Raw genomic sequence first — 23,078 nt, 5'->3', positions numbered from 1 at the left:
ATTGACCCTTTTTTTTATTTCCTTTTCTGAAATAGTTAATTGCGGTATTTGCAGTAACACATTGGTGTGATTTTTGCTTTCAAACAATGAGCAACTATAGCAAGCCGAATGGAGAAACAGCACTGCTTTGAAATAAAAAAACACTTGCAGTTCATCGAATCAGTGTGTGCCATATGGCATGAGGCTGCAAAGATCCTCTGTGAATCAAGCACGCTCAGAAATGGCTGGCTGTCAGGCGTACAGCTCAGCTGGAATATCGACAACAACATTGAAATTATTGATGAAGATTGCACATTGAGATGAAGGTGGCCCTCTGTTCTTTATTGATTGGGATGTGTGGTTTTATAAAGCTGCATGTGATTAAAGATTAGATAAGCTCTCTGAGTTAGGAACTCTGTTGCTCTGTTCCAAAACCTAGGGAGCTGCCTTCCTAGACTGCATTTTAAGGCATTTTGCCAAAGTTCTCAGGCAGCATCACATACTTGCAAAGAAAGCAATTCCAGAGTCCACTGCAAGAAGCATCAGAGATGGCAGATTGAGAAAACAGTTGATTATAAATACACTATTATTTCATTGAAAACCCAAAAGTATTCTAATTCTAATATAATTAAAGGGATAGTTCATCCAAAAATGAAAATTCTCTCATCATCTCTTGCCAGATGTGTTTTACTTTCTTCTGCAGAACACAAAGATTTTTAGAAGAATATCTCAGCTCTTTAGGTCCATACAATGCAAGTATATGGTGACTAAAACTTTGAAGCTTCAAAAAGCACATAAGGCAGCATAAAAGTAATCCATACGACTCCAGTGGTTTAATCCATGTCTTCAGAAGCGATATGATACGTGTGGATGAGAAACATCTAAAAATGTAAGTCCTTTTTTACTAGAAATCTCCACCTTTGACCAGCCCCGACCACTAGGTGGTGATATGCACGAAGAATAAAAATCGCTAAAAACAAAAAAAGAATGTGGAAGTGAAAGTGGAGATTTATAGTAAAAAAGGACTTACATATTGATCTGTTTCTCACCCACACTTATATCACTTCTGTAATAAACCCATTAGTAAAGTTCATTGTGCAGGTGTCATGTAGCTCAAGTGGAGAAATCCTCAATCTTTCCAGATTTTTCTTCTTTTAAAATAAATATAAATAAGAGTTTTGGTGCTCTTAATATCTTGCAGTACTATTTTTTTTTTCTTGTCATATATTTCAACAACAGTATGTTTGAACCGTTTGATTATCGTCATGATGCTTCTTTTTTGTCTCATCTTCAGTATTGTTGACAAAATCAAAAAAACCTTCATCAGTGAACAGTTTCATCAGTTTTTCTTTGACGAGATTAACACCGATTGTGTGTCAGAATCAATTATTTAAAGTGCTATTTGCAAATGCGTCACTTATGAAGTTTCATTTCAGTTTGGATGCTGCCTTAATAGATACCTGCCTATGTAGGCAGTAGACAACAAGGCAACTTGGTTTTGGAACAGAGCTTGTTTACATGTGTGTCCCTGATGGTGATTTCTTAAACGGCATACCTAGTAAGCCATGCATTTTGATTGCTCTCACGTAGGCAGTCATGCATTTGGCTTTAGATGTTCTGAGATCGCTGACAGAATCTTTACTTTACACTTGTGTGGTTTGTTTTCAAATCACCCAATACCTTGTATTTTTTGTCTTCTTCCAGTCAAAGCCCCTGATTCCCCTGCAGAAAGAGGAAGATCCAGAGACGCACAAGACCGTTCTCACAAACTACATGTTCCCACAACAGAGCAGAACTGAGGAGTGTGAGTATTCATGCATAACCTGCATCTGTTTCAAGTGTTTCTCTTTTTCAAGTGTCTTACAAACAGATTTAATGCGCTGTTTTGTCTCGTGCACGCTGGGTAGATTACTTCTAAATTGTAATCTGGTACTGATTGCAAATGACATGACTACAATTGCAATCAGTATCGTAATGTCTTGGATTATATTTTAGGTGATGTAATTTTATTATTTTTGGATTACTTTTGGATTTGAGTAGGAAAATGTATAGTATTTTGACAATGTTGCTTAAATGCATTTAAGAGAACTTGTGTAATGATTCAAAATATGAGAATTGATTTGATTTTTTGTTTTACTTGCTATTGCAATTATTACAGTTATGTGAATTATTCTTATTTAGAAGAGGTTTTAATTTTTTTTGTCCAGACTTCCAGAATCAATAATTAGTGTTTATGTAGTATTATCATACAGTGTTTCACAACTTTACATCAGCGGTGTTTAGTAACTTGCATAAATATTCGTCATAAAAAGGCATGGTCTAACTTATTTTACTCGTTGGCTTAGAATTAATAATTTAAAATATTTTTAAAAAGAAGAATTATGGGGATAAATAAATAATGAAAACATTGCTGCTGTTGCCTGATTAATATGAAAGTCCAATTACGAGCATTTTAAAATTTAATTTCATCTAATTACAAGTACCTGATTTCATAATCCATATTACATGTAATTCTGTTACTACCAGCACTGACATTTAAGTGCTCAGTCTTTCAAAGTATACTCTTTTTTTACCGCATGTGCACTACAGCTTGTCATACACTTTTAGTAGTCAACGGGAGGTGCCGACGACGCTGTATGGTTAAATGGCACAAAGTACAAATAAAAATATGAAGTCTGTGCCAGCCCAACAAGCTCGAACTTTAAAATGTGCTGTTTCCCTTAGGTTTCAAAGATGCACTCAGTAAATTTTTTACTAATTGATCAACTTTTATACAGAAAGAAATAGGAGTATTTTATTTTACATAATTTTATATATTATTTGTACATATTTTTATTATCTAAATATATAAATAATAAAAAATTTATATTATTTATAGTAATATATAGTTATATATTGCCAACTAAATACAGCCATTAAGCTTAAATATGTCTGTTTCGGCTCCGTAGTTATTTTTATTTTTATTTATTTTTTGTCTGGAGCCCTGATTAGTGACGTCTTATTCTGAATATAAATTGTTGAGCCAGGTTGTTTTAATGTTTTAAATTAGATTTTAAAAAAGATGTCTAATTTTTATCATCCTTAACAACCTTATTTGTCAATGACCCCAAATTTAATTAATAATAGTAATACATAGTAGCATTTAAAGAAATACTCCAAGTTCAATACAAGTTAAGCTCAGTCGACAGCATTTGTGGCGTAATGTTGATAACCACAAAAAATCATTTCGACTTGCCCCTCCTTTTCTAAAAAAAAAGCAAGGTTACAGTGAGGCACTTACAATGGAAGAGAATGGGGCCAGTTTTTAAATGTTAAAATACTGTTTCAAAAGTGTACCTACAAGACAAACGATATGTGTGTAAACATGATTTTAGTGTGATAAAATCACTTACTAACCTTTTCTGTGTAAAGTTATGTCCAATTTTACAACTTCATTGAACAGAGATGGTGTAATGTCAATAAACCCTAAAATGACTGTAAAAACGATAATTTAAACAACTTTACAGCTCAAATAATACAAGTTTAAACAGAAGTATTAATGTAAGTGCGGTTATAAAATAATTAGCTTCACATTTCTGTGTTTAAACCCTCCAAAAATTGTCCCCATTCACTTTCATTATAAATGCCTCACTGTAACCTCGATTTTTTTTATTTTTTTTTATAAAGAAAAGGAGGGACGAATCAAAATAAATTTTTGTGGTAATCAACATTATGCCACATATGCTTTCGACTGAGCTTAACTTGTATTGAACCCGGAAAATTATTTTAACAAAATATAAATTTTTTATTTATTTTTTAAACACACACACAAACACACAAAATGTATGTTCTTGCAACGCTTGGGAGTGATGACTCGAAACGAACCACCCAAACAAACCAAATCGCTTAAATGAATCAGAATTCTCAAATGTACTCTACAAAGCATTTCCTGCATTGCCTTGAGCTTCTATGTCTAACATCCATCATCTGCAGTTGTTTTGATTCTGTTAATGGTTTGTTGGCTTCTCTCTCACAGATGTGCCCAACTCAGACAGCGAGAGCTTTAATCCGTCTCTATGGGAGGAGCAGCGCAAGCAGCGGGCGCAAGTGGCGTTTGAGTGTGACGAGGACAAGGATGAGAGAGAGACGCCCCCGCGGGTCAGTTCTCACCGTCCACTTCTGTCCAGGGTGCACTTTCCATTTCTATTTCCCTTTTGTGCTCGTCTCCCGCTTGCTCCCTCTCTCTTTATATAACCCGTCTCCCTTTCCTCGTTTTTTGTCTTTTACATTTTATACAACTTTGCACTTTATAACTCTTTTGTTCTTTGTGACACACCTGGTCATTTATGTGTCCTCACTGAAAGCAACTTTGTGAAGCTACAAAATCTAGCCAACCGATTGCTGACCGACGCTGATGTGCAATTAATGTAATGAGCTTTTTCTGTTTTGGCCTTTAATAGTGGTATCAAATATTTTAGATTTACCTGTCCCTAAATGGCACATAAAAACAAAACAAACTGTGATTGGTCACTTTGCATGTCAGTCAGTCTCTTCCTGTCTAAATGGGCTGTTCTTGACCAGAATTAGATGCAAAGTGGACCAGAGTCAATAGCATGCCGACACAAGACTAAACAGTAACAAGCATCCCTCTAAATGAGATTGATGCACTAGAGTCAAAGGGCAAGATGTGACATGCTGTTTCTTCCATAACAAATCACACAATTAATTGTGTAATCCCCTCAGGTGTAACAGATTTTGTTTAGCTGTGCATACTTCCTATGTAATGTAGGTAGGATGCAAGTCAGTTTCAGTGGAACAGACTCACCTGGTTTATCAGCATGTCATAACATGTGCTGCAGTGCATTTCAGTGCAAATCTCATTAGAGCTGTTAACCTGATGTGACACCTGTCAGAAAGTGAAACGGAAGCCTGCACTATCTCAGGAGCCCTCGAGCGTTCAACGACAGCCTTCTTCTAACCCTCCTGCCCCTCATCTCTTTCTGATATTACAAACTAGGTTTCTCGTTCCCTCCCTCTCACGCCCTGTCTTGCACCCCTGATGACTCAATATGGCTTTCTGGTTAGTGTGCTGTGCCAGTGAACACACATGCTCCCAAGCTGTGTCTGTCTGGTGGAGCATCACTATCAGCTCTCAGAGTGCCAGTGTGGCCCTGTCTGGTCCTCAAAGAGCAGCCCTCCTCTGTATGGGTGTTGTAGGCAGCACTCTGACACCTTTTATTTCCCCAAAGGTTCAGGGATGTCAGATAGGGCAGATGTCGTATTTAATTAAATATGAATGAAAACAATGCTGTGAAGGATAGATGTACAATATAGGGCTGTCATTCGTTTAAAAAAATGTAATAAAATTAATTACATGATGTTCCAGTTAATTATTCAAATTTATCCCAATTAATCGGTTATATCAATAGTTTCAGAAAAAAATACAAGTATTGATTAGGAAATTTAAAAAGCAGTTTTAGAAGTCAATATATTGTTTGATTTATTTCCATATCATTGAACATAAGTCTTATTATTGGGCTACTCTTGACAGCAATCCATTTTCAACTAAGTTCATCAGTCTCTCACAGGACGTGTTCCGTCTGCACTATTTTAAATGTTTTTGCAGTATGTACGTAGGCGTCAGACGGAAGCTCTTGGTGTTACTCAAATTGGTTGTGTCACATTACAGCATTTCGCACCATTAACGCTGCGTTTTATAATGCTCTGTCAAGTTACAAGTAGGGATGTGCAAACCTACCAGACTTCATGATCGACTAGTGGGTCGGTTGTTTGAACATCTAGTCTGTGTTAAGGATAATAATGTATAATTAGGCTCTGTTATGTTCACGTGACCCCAATCTGATGCGTTTCAGAGGGATACACGGATGTTTAGTGCAGCAGTTCAACATGGTAACTAACTATCAAATAATGGATATTAAAAAAATAAATGGAATAAATACTTTTAAGATCTCATTGGACAAAACTATCAAATTAAGAGAAGCAAGAAATAAGAAAGGCTCCAATAAAGAGCGACACAAAACCGCTTATGCGTATCCTGAATGCAGAATGACGCACTTCAGTGTAACCATAGTGCTTAATGGCAATCAAAAGCCCAGAACTGCAAGATAATATTGCATCTCACATTAAAACCACCACCACTAAAAATATTAATGTTAGTAGTCGTCATTACGAATCAACCAGTCAGTTGTTGGATAGTACAATAGTACAAAGTAGTTTAAAACTTTGAAAACGCATCTCAAGATCCCTCCGTTCAATTGTGCTCTGTCCAGCTGTCTTTGAACATGAAAGTGCATGATCTGTGAAAGGCTCTTTATTCTTTTTTTTATGCCTGCTTGCATTAGTTTTACGAGGCGTATTACTCGGACAGCCCAACGAGTTGTAGGTAAAGCCCAAGGTACAGCACCAAGCTGAGGCTGCACTGACTGCCCCCTGACGACTGCAAAACACAAAAACGTGATATATTCACTGTTATGCATGGCATGGAGTACCCTATTGCTTGGTTATTGTGCCAAATAATATAGTTCATTTTATGACTGTAACTGCCTATCCTTAAGGTATATTGTTGATATGTAGATTTGCAGTATTAGAGGGATAGTTCACCCAAAAATGAAAATTCTCTCATCATTTACTCACCCTCATGCCATCCCAGATTTCTTTCTTCTGCAAAACACAAACCTCTTTAGATCTTTAAAAGAATATTTTAGCTCTGTAGGTCCATATAATATACTTAATATTGATCTGTTTTTCACCTATGCATAATATTGCTTCTGAAGACATAGATTTAACCACTGGAGTCGTATGGATTACTTTTTTGCTACCTTTGTGCTTTTTGGAGCTTCAAAATTCTGGTCACCATTCACTTGCATTGTATGGACCTACAGAGCTGCAATAAAAATCTTTGTTTGTGTTCTGCTGAAGGAAAAAAAAAGTCACACATCTGGGATGGCATGAGAGTGAGTAAATGAGAGAATTTTCATTTTTGGGTGAACTATCCCTTAAATATACAATTGAATCGATGATTGGCCATTGGTTATTTACAACAGTTTTAATCGTGGCTCAGCCAATCTGATTTTAGAGCCTAACCATCCGTTTCATAATTTACCATTTATTACTGTCTAGAGGATTATGTTTAAGTGTTTCGTATGTTTTAAAAGCATAACAAAGTCCCTCTTGCCCTTAAATTACATTTTTACTGAATGAATTGGGTCTTTGTGTTTGAAGGAGGGCAATCTGAAGCGCTACCCCACGCCGTACCCTGACGAGCTGAAGAATATGGTGAAAACAGCCCAGTCCGTCGCACACAGACTCAAAGAGGACGAGTCCGGAGATGAGGCAGGAAAAGAGACCAGGACCAGCGAGAGGAATACCATTGGAGTTCAAGATGTGGGAGTGAAGGTTAGATTACAGAAACACTTTCATATACTCAGCCAGCCAGTAAAATTGGTAATGCGTAAAAAAAAGAAAATTGGGTTGTGGTCGAAACGATTCCAGAAATGGATAGTGTTTAACTGGATCAGAATAATATTATGATCTTATGTGGAATATGGCACAAGTGGATTGTTGTGTTAACTCATTTCCTGTACACTATCAGGTGATTGAAGGTCCCTGCACCAATGGCAAAGCTGTTGAGATGGAGCCCAAAGCGACTGTGAACAGTTACCAAAATTATAAACTGAGAGATGAAACGGACAACTTTATTGTTGAAAGAATCCCTCTCAAGACGTCAGACAACATGAGAACTATGGTTAACCATGACGACACCCTTGAGGTATGACTTAGACTCCAAATTAGAGACTTGTGAACAGGCCTTTAGATCTATAAGGGAGAATATTTTCACAAAAAAATGGGGGAAACATGCTAAAATTGCCAATAATGCAGGATACAACATCTAGTATTTCCCTTATTAAAATTCAGGGCTTCTAAATTGGATGCAATAAATTAAATTAATGGCTGTCACATATTGTTTGCTGACTGTGAGTGGATATGAAGCTGCTGTCAGGATAGATTTACTTAAATTGCATTATATGCGATTTAATCACGTCAGGACACGCTGGATCATTCGGCTACATTATTTAAAGAAATGAATATGGAAGTGAGTGCACTTTACCACTCTAGAAGTAGGAAGAACATTGAATATGAGTGTGTGTGAGACGGTGTTGTGTTTGTGTGGTCAGGACTCAGAGGAGCTGTCATCTGAAGAGGAGGAGATGAAGATTGCAGAGATGAGACCTCCTCTCATTGAGATCTCAATTAACCAGCCTAAAGTAGTGGCCCTCAGCAAGGACAAAAAGGGTAAAGAGACACCTGCTCCTTCATTAGTATCAATTAACAATTCTCGCATTACATTTTCAGGAGGGTGTACTATGGATCAAAGCCCAGCCCGTGGGACAAATCCGAGCCATGTGATTGGAGTATCCTTGCTATATATGTTTCTCAAAATAAGGAGTGTGATACAAATGTACAGATTTACAAATAAATGCTAATGATATGTTTCTGTCTGGTGATGTAGATGATGGAAAGGATGCTGATTCTCTGCTGGACGAGACTGTTGCCAACAGTAACCAGAACAACAGCAACTGCTCATCACCCTCACGCATGTCTGATTCGGTGTCATTAACCACAGATAGCAGTCAGGACAACTCCCTCTGCACTCCAGAAAGAGAGTCCAAGATGCCCCTCGTTCCCAAGAATGGGTACAAACACCTTTCTTAATTACATAGATCTCTGTTGGCTTTTTAGTTCTGTGTCCAGTCATGCATGTGATCAGAAGCTACAAGGTTGTTTAGAATGTGATTTAGAATCTTGACCTGTTCAGTCAAATTCCATGTCAAAGATCTGTACTTCACTTCACATTTTATGTGGGAGCTAGAGCAAAGCAGTTAGTGTATGTACTCTGATATGTTGAGGCATGGTATTCGTGTGGGTGACTCAAGTTCAAGTCGGACTTCTGTCAAAATTTTATGTCATCTTAGGGGGCCTGGGTAGCTCAGCAAGTAAAGACGCTGACTACCACACTTGGAGTCACAAGTTCGAATCCAGGGCGTGCTGACTGACTCCAGTCAGGCTTCCTAAGCAACCAATTGGCCTGGTTGCTAGGGTGGGTAGAGTCACATTGGGTTAACCTACTCGTGGTCGCTATAATATGGTTCTCGCTCTCGGTGCGGTGCGTGGTGAGTTGTGCGTGGATGCTGTGGAGAATAGCGTGAGCCTCCACACGCACTAGGTCTCCACGGTAACGCACTCAACAAGCCACATGATAAGATGTGCGGATTGACGGTCTCAGACGCGGAAGCAGCTGAGATTCGTCTTCCGCCACCCGGATTGAGGCGAGTCACTACACCACCACGAGGACTTAGAGTGCATTGGAATTTGGGCATTCCAAATTGGGGAGAAAAGGGGAGATTTTGTTTTTTTTAATGTCATCTCTCTGTCCTCTGTATCAACCAGTCATGATTTAACATTACAACAAATTATTAAACAATGCCAAAAATTATAGCTCTGTTCTAAATCCTACCTAGGCAGCTATTTAAATCATTATGATACCTCTTTTTGGCTGCATCACATATACAGGGTTCCACGGTCATGGAAAGCTTGGAAATACCAGGAAATTTAAAAATTATAATCTCCGGGCCTGAAAAAGTAATGGAAATGAGTTTAATCTTATAAAGTCATGGAAATCTCTAGTTATGATCTGCTGTAAAATATTTAATTGGCTAGAAATTGCTCTTAACAAATTTTCACACTGTGCTCAACCCCAGGTTATCTTCATTCTAATCCCCACTTTTAACCGTGGGTAAACCAGTGTTTCACACTTAGCACCGCTTTTTACCCGAGGTTAAGAAACCCCGCTCCAGAGTAGGGTTAGCACCACATTTGCGGGGTTAACCCTGCATTGCGGTGCCAAAGGTATAGAGTGTGAAACAATGCAGTGTTATAATGTTTCAGAAAGTTGTTTAGCAACAGACAACCAATCAAATAAAGCCTCAGTACTTACCTCATTAAATATTCATGGAACGTACCATCGCTGAAACTTTCACGCGCTGTTAACGTTCTCCGTCTTAGGGAATCCAGTAGTGTCAAACATTGGTGTCAAACGCGATAACTGCCGTGATGAAGAGGCAGTATTCTGTGTTTTCATGGCATATTTCAGAAGATGAAAGACAAATAGTGATTTTCTTGGCGACATTTTACAAAGGAGAAGAGATGCTCCATTGACAGGATGCTGCGAGCTGCATTCATCCAATCATTGTTATTGACACCACAAATATGCAAAAAGAACGTTAACCCGGGGTTTACGAATTTACAGTGTGAAGCATCGGAACATGAATACCCTGGGTTAATTATTAATCCAGGGTAAAGTATAAACTGTGTGAAAAATGAAACAGGATAACCCAGGATTCCGCTTACCCAGGGTTCAGAATAACCTGGGGTTAATTATTTCAAGTTTGAAAAGCCCTTTAGTGAGTGTAATCTCTCTAAAAAAAAAAATAAATAAATAAAAAAATTATATCATCCAGTAGTTTGAACATGGAAATAACTTGTATGTGCATGTATGTTTCACAAAGAGGGTAATATCAGATTGCATTGCAATCAGCTCAAGTAAAACAATTAATTTAAGATGTTGGACGAGTCAAAAGAAATGCAAAAAGTCTAACAATAATAATGTACTATTTTACCCAATGTTTGTGTGTGCTGTTTATTTTTATACTTATTGGAATATCACGTTGCAACATTCTAACATCAAACTGTATTGGTATCAATTGTGTCTAGCTTGTGCTGCTATTTGTGTGGCACACAGAGTTTCTGCCTATGTAGAGAGTCCAAATCAGTCACACATGAGGTGCCATTTTAGTTAAGATGCTGCCTTAGAATTCAGCTGCCTTTGCAGGCAGTAGACTGCAGTGCAGGTTACTGTGTTTTGAAACTGAGCTAGAGTTTGCTTTGACTTGACTTGATTTGCTCAATCTCAGGCAAGAGGATGAGAACCTAAACCAGTTGAAGCAGATGACACCTCTTCTACAAAACTGTAACAGTTCGGAGACATCCCTACAGACAATCCTGAAGAGCCAGCAGAGCTATGAAAGCAAACAAGATACGATGGCTGACTACAGTCTGTCGATGGAGGAGAGGCTTGCCCTCATCGAGAAGGGTATTAACAATGGCATGGCGGACCAGTATAGCAAGTGGGATCAGATCAACATGAATGTGGCTAAGCTCCCACCTGACAACATGGTGTCTTACGAGGACCTGGAGAGGACCAAAACATCTTCAACCAAGGAGTCCATGTCAAGCAACAACAATGCTATGGTTTCACTTGAGAATCTCGAGAATGGGAATCGGCTTCAAAAAACCCAGTCTGGGGAGAATTTTAATGGACGAACGGATCAAGTTCCCTTGCGGTACGAGACTACAAGGACCGTCTCAACAGGCGTAACTGCGTTGAGCGACATGAGTCTTTCTCATAGCACTGAGGAGCTGTCCCCAGAGAAGAAGTGTCCACCACCCCCAGTGGTGAAATCTCAGAGCATCGCCAACATGGATGCTGGTGGGATGAAGCTGTATTCCATCGATGGAGAAAGCCCATCGTATGAGGTGGCATGCTCGGCCAGATCTGTAAGTGGTGCTCAAGGCCAAAGCATCGTTCGTTCGAAGTCTGCATGCTTGCTCAACGACCAGCCATTGCAGATCTACCCTGGTTCCTCTGCTTCTTCATCTGATCTTCTGTCCAGCTCTAAAACTCAAGCAAGCACCGCACGCTACCCTGTTGGCCCTCCTCCGCAGTACAACATCCAGTATGCCAGTAGCGCCGTGCCCAAAGAAAACTTGTGGAGTCAACGTACCCCCGTACCGTCAGAGCAACCTTACCTACCCCCACAACACTCCCTTGCCAACAACAACTACTCCAACCGCAACAACAACTCTCCTTACCCCCAGCAGCCCCAACAGCGTGGACCTCCTAAAACTCCAGACATGTGGGCAAAGGAGAGGATGCTGCCACCTGGTGGCCAACGTGGCACCTTGCAGAGACAATGTAGTGGTTCGTCTGGGACCCCTTCTGGCATGTGTATGTCGGATCCCCGCCGTATGCCAGGAATGGAAGGAGAGTACATGACCTACCGGGACATTCATGCGGCAGGACGTGGGCCCATTCAGATGAGCCAAGCTCTTCACAGGCCCCTTTCAGCTCGTACATACAGCATGGACGGACCTAACGCTCCTCGACCGCAGAGTGCCCGGCCTCCACCTCACGAGCCTCCAGAGAGGACCATGTCTGTCAGCGACTTCAACTACCAGCATGGCAGCCCCAGCAAGAGGCCCAGCATGAGGGTGAAGTCCGAGCACTCGCTGCTGGATGGGCCGGTTGGGGGAGGTGGAAGGGTTCCGGCAGATTGGAGGGACCAGGTCATAAGGCACATTGAAGCCAAGAAGATTGAGAAGGTATGATCGTGTTATCGAATATCAGTTTTTTCATAATGACCGGAACTTTCTACAGCAACGAAACACTTTTAGTGGTGTTTTTTAAGGCAAACATAGCTACTACTGTTACTATTTTTGTTTTGTACAGTTGAAGTGTTAATCTAATGCTGCCTTCACATGTTATTGGAATTATTCTAAATACAAGTTTTGTACATGGAAGTTGCGCATGAACACCGCTCAAGTCATAATTACGACTGGGGAAACTCTCAGATCAATTTGATACCCAGGTTTCTGAGTTGGGAGGAGACATAAACTTTCAACAAGGCGGAGGAGAGTATGGTTTCTGTAGTAAATGAAACCGTTTCTGTAGATTCTGTAATAAGTTTTATAATTTTTTTTAAATGCAGCTACCTTATCACTTGCCATTTTGGTCATATACATTTGTGTATCAGTAAACATTTTAATGTATATTGTACATTTTTACCCAGAGATAATATCAGCAAGTTGACTAACATGTATTACTGTGTCAAAATAAGAGTTCCCCAAGAAATCTGCAAGAATGAACCAGGTGTCCTCCGTGTTTCCAATTCTCTCTGACAACAAAGCACTTGAATGTGACTTGACTCGTAATTACGACTTCAGAATTGGGAAAGCACATGAAGGCAGCATTAGCAAATGTTTGTGCTACAGACATAAATGATACGCAAAATCGTGCGGCTTGTTAAAGCGAGGTGAACTTCTACTTTTCTAAACAATCAGACTTACGATTTTCACCTTCAGACAATAAAATGAGCAAAGAAATCACATAGACTTATATTGAAGGAGGTGCCCAAGCCATATCTAGAGACAAGAATATCATAGAGACTTGGGGGTAGACCCGTTTGACTTAAGCTAGTAAGAAACCAGCCAGAACACCCTAGGTCCCACTTATGAATGATGTAGCAATCACCTAGAGCACCCTAGCAAACATATTGCAATGTGCTAAACAAACTCGATGCTTTAGCAACCACATAGCAATGCCTTGGCAACCAGCCACCCCACCCAAGCATTGTTATGAGCAGGGGTTAAATTGGGGCGAAACAGCGATCTGGCACCTCCGATTCAAAAAAGAATCCACCTCAAAAATCCCAGTTTAACCCCTGGTTACAAGACTTTTGCATGGACAAGCAAAACTCACATTTTTGCAGTTCCGTTTACTTCACTTTTAACCACCATTAACTGCATGGATGTGGAATTGTTTGTTTTCTTTCCTCATAGCTCTCCTTGCACAATATTTTTCTGTGTGTTTTCGTATGCACATTAACAAATAAACTAACGCCTGCATGTTTCGAACTGTACTCATGGTTAATGCATGCTCACTGAAGTCAACATTGAATGCTTGTGTTTGTGTGTGCATGTGTCATCTTGTGTTCAGAGCACTCTGTCTCGGTCTTTGGCCACTCTCAATGGCAGTCAGATCTCTCTGGCCTTTAGCGCAGTAGATGGACGGCAGTATGGAGCTCATGCGCCCAGCGTGAGTACAGCTCTGAGACCTCACTTCCCCAAACCCCCAGAGGCTCAGTGGAGTCTCTCTCAGTTTGCCAAGGGTTATCTGTGCTGCTTGCTGTTTAACCCATGGGCTTTCAGCCAAGTTAGATGTGCTTTATCTGCCCATGTACCTAACAATATCTCGGTAGCAATTTATAATAAGGTTAAATTTGTTAACATTAGTAAATACATTAGGTATCATGAACTAACAAGGAATGATATATTTTTTACATTATTTATTAATCTTTAATGTTAGATAATAAAATTACAGTTGTTAATTGTTAGTTCATAGTGCATTAACTAATGTTAACATATACAACTTTTGATTTAAAATGTGTTAGAATATGTTTAACATTAAAAAAAACATTAATAAATGCTGTAAAAGTGTTGTTCATTGTTACTTAATGTTAACAAATGTAACCTTTTTTTAAAGTGTTACTCTTTAAAATATCTCTGCACACCTAAACTGATTATGTTTAGGGGTTTTTATAATAGTTCACCCAAAAATGAAAAACCAATGAATTTTTTTTCCATACCCATATTGTGTTCTTTGTTCCGTATAACACAAATGAAGATAGTTTTATGAATCTCAAAGCTCTCTTTATCATACAATTGAAGCACATTTTGACCAGGAACGGTCAAGCTCCAAAAATAACAAGAAAGCACTATAAAGGATCATAAAAGTTGTCCATATGACTCTTGCACTATATTCCAAGTTTTCTGAAGCCATACGATAGCTTTGTGTGAGGAACAGACTGAAATTAGATTAGTTATTCTTTGAAAATCTTCCCTTCCATTGTAGGTTTTGAATGTTATTTGTGCAAATGCATATTCAACTTGCCGCATCGTGTTAGGTTGCGAGACACACGAGAACCGATGGAGTTTGTCATCATTGATGTCAAGCGTGGTGTGACTTGTCTTTACATATTTTAATATACGAGTATGAGATTTGAGGAGAAGATTTTCAGTGAATATTAACTTACATTTTGGTCTGTTCCTCACACAAAGCTATCATTTGGCTTCAGAAGACTTGTATAGAGCGTGTGATTTGTGTTGAATTGTATAATGGTACTTTTATGGTACTTTGTGTTCATTGTATGTTAAAGAGCAATGTACACTTTGTATTCCATGGAATAAAGTATTTCATATGGGTTTGGAACAACATGAAGACAAGTAAATGCCCTCATTTTTGGGTGAACTATTCCTGTAACAGGTCATCTGTGTTATAAAATTAAAGTTAGTATCAAAAAACAGGATTGCCCTTTTCCAACAGATAAACAGTACTAAACTAAACAGCAAGCGTGGCGGAAAATGACTCTCATAGAGCTCAGAACCCCTAAATTCACCATAGTTGGCTTGTATGCAGCATTGGCTGTTTTGCTCAATTAATCTGATTCTTTGGGTTGTCTAAGTAATTCTAGATTAGGAACAATCCTACCAGCCCATGCACACTAAACTCATTCTATTTGTGTCAGTGCTGATTCCCACAGTCTTACCTCAAGAGTTGATTATTAAAATAATTCCTGATCAGTTGGACTAAAAAGCTCCAAAATCTGTTATATGCAAGCTAAACAATTGACAACTGTAAGTCTGATTTTCACAGTGTGTGAGTCTGTGTAAATGATTGGAGGACCTTGATAAACCGTCTTTCTGCTAGAAATGACAAGCATGTGTACAAAGGACAGAAACTTCAACAACCTTATGACCCACATGTACTGGCAATTCCACTTTCATGAGAAATAGTTGCAATCAGCAGTCCTGATCACAAGTGGTGTTCAGCCTGTTTTGAGGCATAATCCATACTATAAAATGTACAGGTGCATCTCAATAAATTAGAATGTCGTGGAAAAGTTCATTTATTTCAGTAATTCAACTCAAATTGTGAAACTCGTGTATTAAATAAATTCAGTGCACACAGACTGAAGTAGTTTAAGTCTTTGGTTCTTTTAATTGTGATGATTTTGACTCACATTTAACAAAAACCCACCAATTCACTATCTCAAAAAATTAGAATATGGTGACATGCCAATCAGCTAATCAACTCAAAACACCTGCAAAGGTTTCCTGAGCCTTCAAAATGGTCTCTCAGTTTGGTTCACTAGGCTACACAATCATGGGGAAGACTGCTGATCTGACAGTTGTCCAGAAGACAATCGTTGACACCCTTCACAAGGAGGGTAAGCCACAAACATTCATTGCCAAAGAAGCTGGCTGTTCACAGAGTGCTGTTAACAGAAAGTTGAGTGGAAGGAAAAAGTGTGGAAGAAAAAGATGCACAACCAACCAAGAGAACCGCAGCCTTATGATTGTCAAGCAAAATCGATACAAGAATTTGGGTGAACTTCACAAGGAATGGACTGAGGCTGGGGTCAAGGCATCAAGAGCCACCACACACAGACATGTCAAGGAATTTGGCTACAGTTGTCGTATTCCTCTTGTTAAGCCACTCCTGAACCACAGACAACGTCAGAGGCGTCTTACCTGGGCTAAGGAGAAGAAGAACTGGACTGTTGCCCAGTGGTCCAAAGTCCTCTTTTCAGATGAGAGCAAGTTTTGTATTTCATTTGGAAACCAAGGTCCTAGAGTCTGGAGGAAGGGTGGAGAAGCTCATAGCCCAAGTTGCTTGAAGTCCAGTGTTAAGTTTCCACAGTCTGTGATGATTTGGGGTGCAATGTCATCTGCTGGTGTTGGTCCATTGTGTTTTTTGAAAACCAAAGTCACTGCACCCGTTTACCAAGAAAGTTTGGAGCACTTCATGCTTCCTTCTGCTGACCAGCTTTTTAAAGATGCTGATTTCATTTTCCAGCAGGATTTGGCACCTGCTCACACTGCCAAAAGCACCAAAAGTTGGTTAAATGACCATGGTGTTGGTGTGCTTGACTGGCCAGCAAACTCACCAGACCTGAACCCCATAGAGAATCTATGGGGTATTGTCAAGAGGAAAATGAGAAACAAGAGACCAAAAAATGCAGATGAGCTGAAGGCCACTGTCAAAGAAACCTGGGCTTCCATACCACCTCAGCAGTGCCACAAACTGATCACCTCCATGCCACGCCGAATTGAGGCAGTAATTAAAGCAAAAGGAGCCCCTACCAAGAATTGAGTACATATACAGTAAATGAACATACTTTCCAGAAGGCCAACAATTCACTAAAAATGTTTTTTTTTATTGGTCTTATGATGTATTCTAATTTTTTGAGATAGTGAATTGGTGGGTTTTTGTTAAATGTGAGCCAAAATCATCACAATTAAAAGAACCAAAGACTTAAACTACTTCAGTCTGTGTGCATTGAATTTATTTAATACACGAGTTTCACAATTTGAGTTGAATTACTGAAATAAATTAACTTTTCCACGACATTCTAATTTATTGAGATGCACCTGTATATCACCCTCATTGTGGAAAACTTGAATGATCAGAGCAGGTGACATGTATTGATTTCATATTTCATGTAAGTGCTTTGACAAATTATTTTTACGTTTTAACCATGTAGTTGTCATGAATCTTTGAAAAATGACCCAAAACTGTTCATCATGAAAGACAACAGAACACCATGATTCTGTAGCAAAGATTCTTGAGTCATTTTGTGTTGTCTTCCTGCAGGATGATGTCTTTAGTCCACATGGACAACAGGGCTACCATATCGACACTCTAAGAAAAGTAAGTGCTATACACTACATAAAAGGACCCTAAAACGTGTTTGGACACTTAAGCCATACTTAAAAATCTCTGAATGTCTTTGCATTAGATTACAAAATATTAAGCCAAGTGGCAGTTCTTTTAAAGAGAGCGAGCACAAGGACACTTTCCAAGCAAAAAAATGCACTTAAGAGAATTTTGTTAGGTTTTAAATTATAAAACAATAGATGTTAGTTCTAAGGAAAGCGCTAGCATCATTTGTTTGGAGATGATGCTTGGTTTGATATTTTGTTATCTAATATACTGAAGTGCATACATTTTTCAAATGTGGCTTAAGTAATAATTTTGAGGGGCCACTGACACCCTGAACGTTAATGAACACAACCTATGGGGGGCCTGAGTAGCTCAGCAAGTAAAGATGCTGACTACCACACCTGGAGTCGCAAGTCCGAATCCAGGGCATGCTGAGTGACTCCAGTCAGGCTTCCTAAGCAACCAATTGGCCCGGTTGCTAGGGTGGGTAGAGTCACGTTGGTCTCGTAGTCGCTATAATGTGGTTCTCGCTCTCAGTGGGGTGCGTGGTGAATAGCGTGGATGCCGCGGAGAATAGCGTGAAGCCTCCACATGTGCTAGGTCTCCACGGTAACACACTCATCAAGCCACGTGATAAAATGGGCGGATTGACGATCTCAGACATGGAGGCAACTGAGATTCGTGCAACGCCACCCGGATTGAGGCGAGTCACTATGCCACCAAGACGACATAGAGCGCATTGGGAATTGGGCATTCCAAATTGGGGAGAAAAGGGGAGAAAATCCAAAAAAAATAAATAAAAATGAACACAACCTATGAACAACAAGAATTGTTATGTTTTAGAATATTAGAGGTCAATCAATATATCGGTTTTAGCAATATATCGGTGTCGATAGTTGCTTTTTGGGACTATTTGTTATCTGCAAAAATCACTAAGCCGATAGTAACCCGATAGTTTTAAATTATTACTTTTTATGAGGTTATAAAAAAGAGGGCTCCGAAGAGGTTTTTTTTAAGTATAAATACGCTATTCAGAAGTTCATGTTGATTTTGACCGGTGTCCCTAGAGAAAAGAGAAAAGGTCTATTTTTATTAGAGAATTGCTAATAATCTACTATTGATGAATGATTATGTACTGTTGATGAATAACTGCTCATATAGGATTTATTAGCCTATATGGCAATGTTTGCTTTATTGTAATTATACTGTAATACGTTGATGATGGTTGTAAGAGGTTATGTTTTGTTTTCCTTATGTGTTTGTGTGAGCAGCGGGAAGCACAGTCATTTCAAAATAAGAGTCGCCAGTGTATTTCAGGCTTGTTTACAATTACAGTTTACTCACCAAATCTTCATTTTTATGGTTGGTTTTGGGATTTTAATGGCAAAACTTTTGCAATTAAACTTTTTTTAAACATTCAATAAACCACTTTAAAAAACGATTTGCCAATTAATTGGTCATCGGCCATTTCCACCAACTTGGTTATTGTATCGGCAAAATGCACTATCGGCCGACCTCTAAATAATATTGTTTAAACTCTTAGCATGCATATGAATACTTCCTATAGTGTAATTTAATGAACTGGATTGAGATATTGACTCAGTGGGGAAGCCTGACTTCAGCAATGATTAATTAGCTCTAATTAACAAGCACTGCTTTAAAAAAGACTCACACATGTTCTAATGATCACTGAGCTTTCAAGCACATTATACTAGCTGTGGACCTGCTCACATAATAAACGCATGTGAAAGCAGGCCATAAATATTTCAAAACCATTTAGCATCATTTTTTATTAAAAATATATGCATTTTGTCCTCATCACAGTGGAATTATTTAGTTGTTTTTCCATGCATATTTGTGACAGCAGATAGATAGACACAGAGGCAGGCAGGCACAGAGAGAGAGAGAGAGAGACAGACCGAGAGAGAGACAGACCGACAGACCGAGAGAGACAGACCGACAGACCGAGAGAGAGAGAGAGACAGACCGAGAGAGAGAGAGAGACAGACCGAGAGAGAGAGAGAGACAGACCGACCGAGAGAGAATCGATAGATAGACAGACTGACTGACACAGAGACATTCTGACAGACAGACACACACAAAGAGAGAGATAGAAACAGACAGACAGATAGATAGATAACAGCAATTTGTACTCACATTTGGCACTTGCCAAGTGTTGACTCGGGACCTTGTGTGAACATCTACGTAAAAACACAAAAATGTTGATGCAATTTATAGTTTTACTTTTTGTATTTAGTGAAAGGGATTATTCCAAATACACAATGCTTCTGCAATGACCTAATGCAGTACCAAATGGTCCAGTCTAGACATTGAAATGTTAACTAGGAACTTTATGCCCCCTGCTGTCTGAAATATGCATCACACGTCACGGTGGTGGACATGTAGTGGCATTTAGACAAATGGTTAAAAGACCTTCCATTGACTGTTTTTTGAAAAAGCCCTTTAATGTGAATAAAATGTCAATGTGTTAATGTGAATAGAAAAATGTCTGCCTCCACAGACCTGTACTAGTCTCAGAGTCTTGGTTTCATGGAGGGATTCTTTTAGATTGAAGAAGACATGGTGTTTAATTGGTTTATCTGGCTGTGAACTAGTTATTAGTTCACACTGGGGTTATAAAACGTCTTAACGAAAGAATTCAATGATGGTTTTGGTTGTCCTCCCTCAGGTGCCTTTGATGAACGGCCAAATGTGTCCTCCAGTGAGGTCTCCCATGAGCTGCGGTCAGCCACCAATGGCACGTCACCCCTCAAGAGAGCAGCTCATCGACTACTTGATGCTCAAAGTGTCCCAGCAGCCCCCGGGGCCTCCACGGGTCCCTCACGAGACACTCCAGCAGGAGGTACTGAACAAAACGAGAGAACGGTTAGGAATCGTGAATATGTGAAGTGTTGAGTGTAGTGTGACGGAGGTCTCTGTCATGTATTTTCAGCTCCATGTGAAGATTGAGAAGAATCCTGAGCTGGGTTTCAGTATATCAGGAGGAGTTGGTGGCCGAAGAAATCCCTTCCGCCCAGAAGACAATGTATGTATTGTTTTAAATCCATAGGCAGCATGAAATCAAAATTGACCCTGCATACTTTCTTAATATACATTTCTGGTCTTGTCGTCATTCCAAAGGAAAAAAAAATGTCTTCTTTAACAGAATAGCTCACCCAAAAATTAATATTTGGTCAGTATTTACACGTCATTAAGGAGAAGTTTATAGTGTTTATAGTGCTCCAAAAAGGACAAAAAACTACGTTTTAGTTAACTGAAAGTAGTGACGCTGCTAACTTAACTGAATTTTTCAGTAGCGTGACAGTAGTTCAGCTATTTTCATTTTGCAGCAAGTAGCTGTCACGTCACAAATCTCTACATTTGTCATATTGCGAACACAGCCCTTGAGCCGATGGAGTAATCAAACACACTCACCTGAACCGTCCTCTCTCGCTCTCATTCAGTATGTAGTGAATCGGTTCTTTCAGGACTATTCATGTAAACAAACTGGTTAAAGTAAACGATTCCCTTATATTTAGCATTGGGAACTCCAATTCATTTTAGTGAGTAAGTTTTTTTCGGACGGTGCATATACGGTTTACATCATTAGTAAATGTTCACGTAAATGATTCACTGATTCACTTGAGCCCTGTGCAGCCTCAAAGGGACTTTGCCTTCATTTTTGAAGCAAAATATTTAGTTAATTGGTGCTGTTTATTACTATATTTCAAGTCACTTAAATAAACAGTTTTTTCTAGTTTATTAGTGGTTGGTTATTAGTAGGAAATAAAGTTCAATTTTATGTTGTCACCCTACTGGTTTAACCCTTAATTACAATTGGGGGGAACAATTACAGTTGATACAATTAACCATGGTTGTACTACAGTAATACTGCAGTATACGTAAAGTAACCATGGTTTTACTATAGTTAAATTGTAGTAATCATCACTGTAGTAACCACGGTTCATTTTGTAATTTTGTGGTTATTTGGGTGTCCTACAAATATCATGGTTAAAATATAGTTACTGTAGTAAAATCATGGTACATTTTTGTAAGACAATGTCACCCTTAATATATAACTATCTGGCGATATTATTTCTGATTGCAGAATTAAAAAATATCTTCCAGTACTTATATATCGAAAATATTTTCTTCTTTAAATAGCTTCAATGTAGATAGCCACTTAGTAACTTGTAGTGTAACTAACTACTTTTTTTAAAACTGTAGCTTGACTGTAGTTTGGTAATCTCGTCAATGAAATCACTGACGAAAACATTCATTGACTTTTTTGATTTTGTCAACGATAACGAATAAGAGACGAAGAAGACACATCATGATGATGGTTAAAAATGTTATTAATGCATACTGTAGATGAAAATATGACGAAAAAAACTATACTGCAAGTTATGAATGGTACAAGATTTAAACAAGAAGAAACATCTAGAGAAGCATCTGTTAATAGAAGATGATATTAGATATGGTTCATCTCATCTATTAATCCAGTATGTCAGAGATTTTCCTGCTTGAGCTGCTCGAGTTAAACGTGCTGACCACCGGCAAAATGAACCGCTTTAAAACAGGATAATTACCTCAATCAAACGCATCCTATTTATACATGAGATTAATCACGATATCCAAAACATACAGTACCGGTCAAAATTTTTGAAACACTTATTCATTATTATATTTTTTTTTTCACATTTTAGAATAGTAGTACAGTCATCAAAACTATGGAATAAAATAAATGGAACTATGGGAATTATGTTGTGACTAAACAAAATCCAAAATAAATCAAAACTGTGTTATATTTTAGCATCTTCAAAGTAGTCACCCTTTGCCTAGAATTTGCAGACATGTACTCTTGACATTTTCTCAACCAACTTCTTGAGGTATCACACTGGGATGCTTTTTAAACAGTATTGATGGAGTTCCCATCTATTTGCTGGGCACTTAGTGGCTGCTTTTCTTTATTATTTGGTCCAAGTCATCAATTTGAAAAAAAAAATATGAAAAAAAAAAATTTAATACAATTTTAGTTTTGTAATGAAATAAATTAATATGGTGGCCCAATTATATTTTTGTCTACAAAACTAATTTCAAACATTTAAACATACGCCTTCAGATCAAAAGATTTTTAAGATCATGAGAAACATTTCAGTCAAGTGTTTCAACTTTTGACCGGTAGTGTATGTGTAATATTACAACTTACATTTGCACAGACAATGGAGCGAATGAACAGGTGAATATGAACTAAATTACACGCTAGTCATAATATGCGTATCTTGCATTGTGAATAAGCTGTTTCCATTAAAAAAAAGTGCTACATGCAATGTAATATCCCAAAAATGATAAGCAGTCTCTAAAGCATGAGGAATTAAGAATACAGTAGGCTAACTCTTAAAGTTGTACTCAGTAACTTTTTGCTCGTGTCATCTTGGACTTACAGTGACACCTAGTGGTGTGGATGCAGCATCATTCAAAA

At 38.6% G+C, this 23,078-nt stretch overlaps 1 protein-coding gene across 4 annotated transcripts in view; it reads left to right on the top strand.

The window, feature by feature from the left end:
• LOC127433048 (erbin-like) overlaps positions 1 to 23,078 on the top strand; it is a 125,320-nt gene that overhangs the window by 97,369 nt on the left and 4,873 nt on the right. The window contains exons 14-24 of one of the 4 annotated variants that reach the window (XM_051684668.1): positions 1,684 to 1,783; positions 3,995 to 4,116; positions 7,201 to 7,374; positions 7,571 to 7,747; positions 8,154 to 8,271; positions 8,489 to 8,672; positions 10,950 to 12,417; positions 13,811 to 13,909; positions 17,528 to 17,584; positions 20,286 to 20,459; positions 20,550 to 20,642. In XM_051684668.1, coding sequence (XP_051540628.1) covers positions 1,684 to 1,783; positions 3,995 to 4,116; positions 7,201 to 7,374; positions 7,571 to 7,747; positions 8,154 to 8,271; positions 8,489 to 8,672; positions 10,950 to 12,417; positions 13,811 to 13,909; positions 17,528 to 17,584; positions 20,286 to 20,459; positions 20,550 to 20,642 — 2,766 coding nt within the window. Of the gene's footprint in view, positions 1 to 1,683; positions 1,784 to 3,994; positions 4,147 to 7,200; positions 7,375 to 7,570; positions 7,748 to 8,153; positions 8,272 to 8,488; positions 8,673 to 10,949; positions 12,418 to 13,810; positions 13,910 to 17,527; positions 17,585 to 20,285; positions 20,460 to 20,549; positions 20,643 to 23,078 lie in introns of all 4 variants that reach the window. The other 3 variants (XM_051684667.1, XM_051684670.1, XM_051684669.1) reach the window with 3 other exon arrangements.

The sequence above is a fragment of the Myxocyprinus asiaticus genome, chromosome 42 (assembly GCF_019703515.2).
Source record: "Myxocyprinus asiaticus isolate MX2 ecotype Aquarium Trade chromosome 42, UBuf_Myxa_2, whole genome shotgun sequence".
In the NCBI taxonomy this organism is placed as follows: Eukaryota; Metazoa; Chordata; class Actinopteri; order Cypriniformes; family Catostomidae; genus Myxocyprinus; species Myxocyprinus asiaticus.
This window is presented reverse-complemented; position numbering and strand designations above follow the sequence as displayed.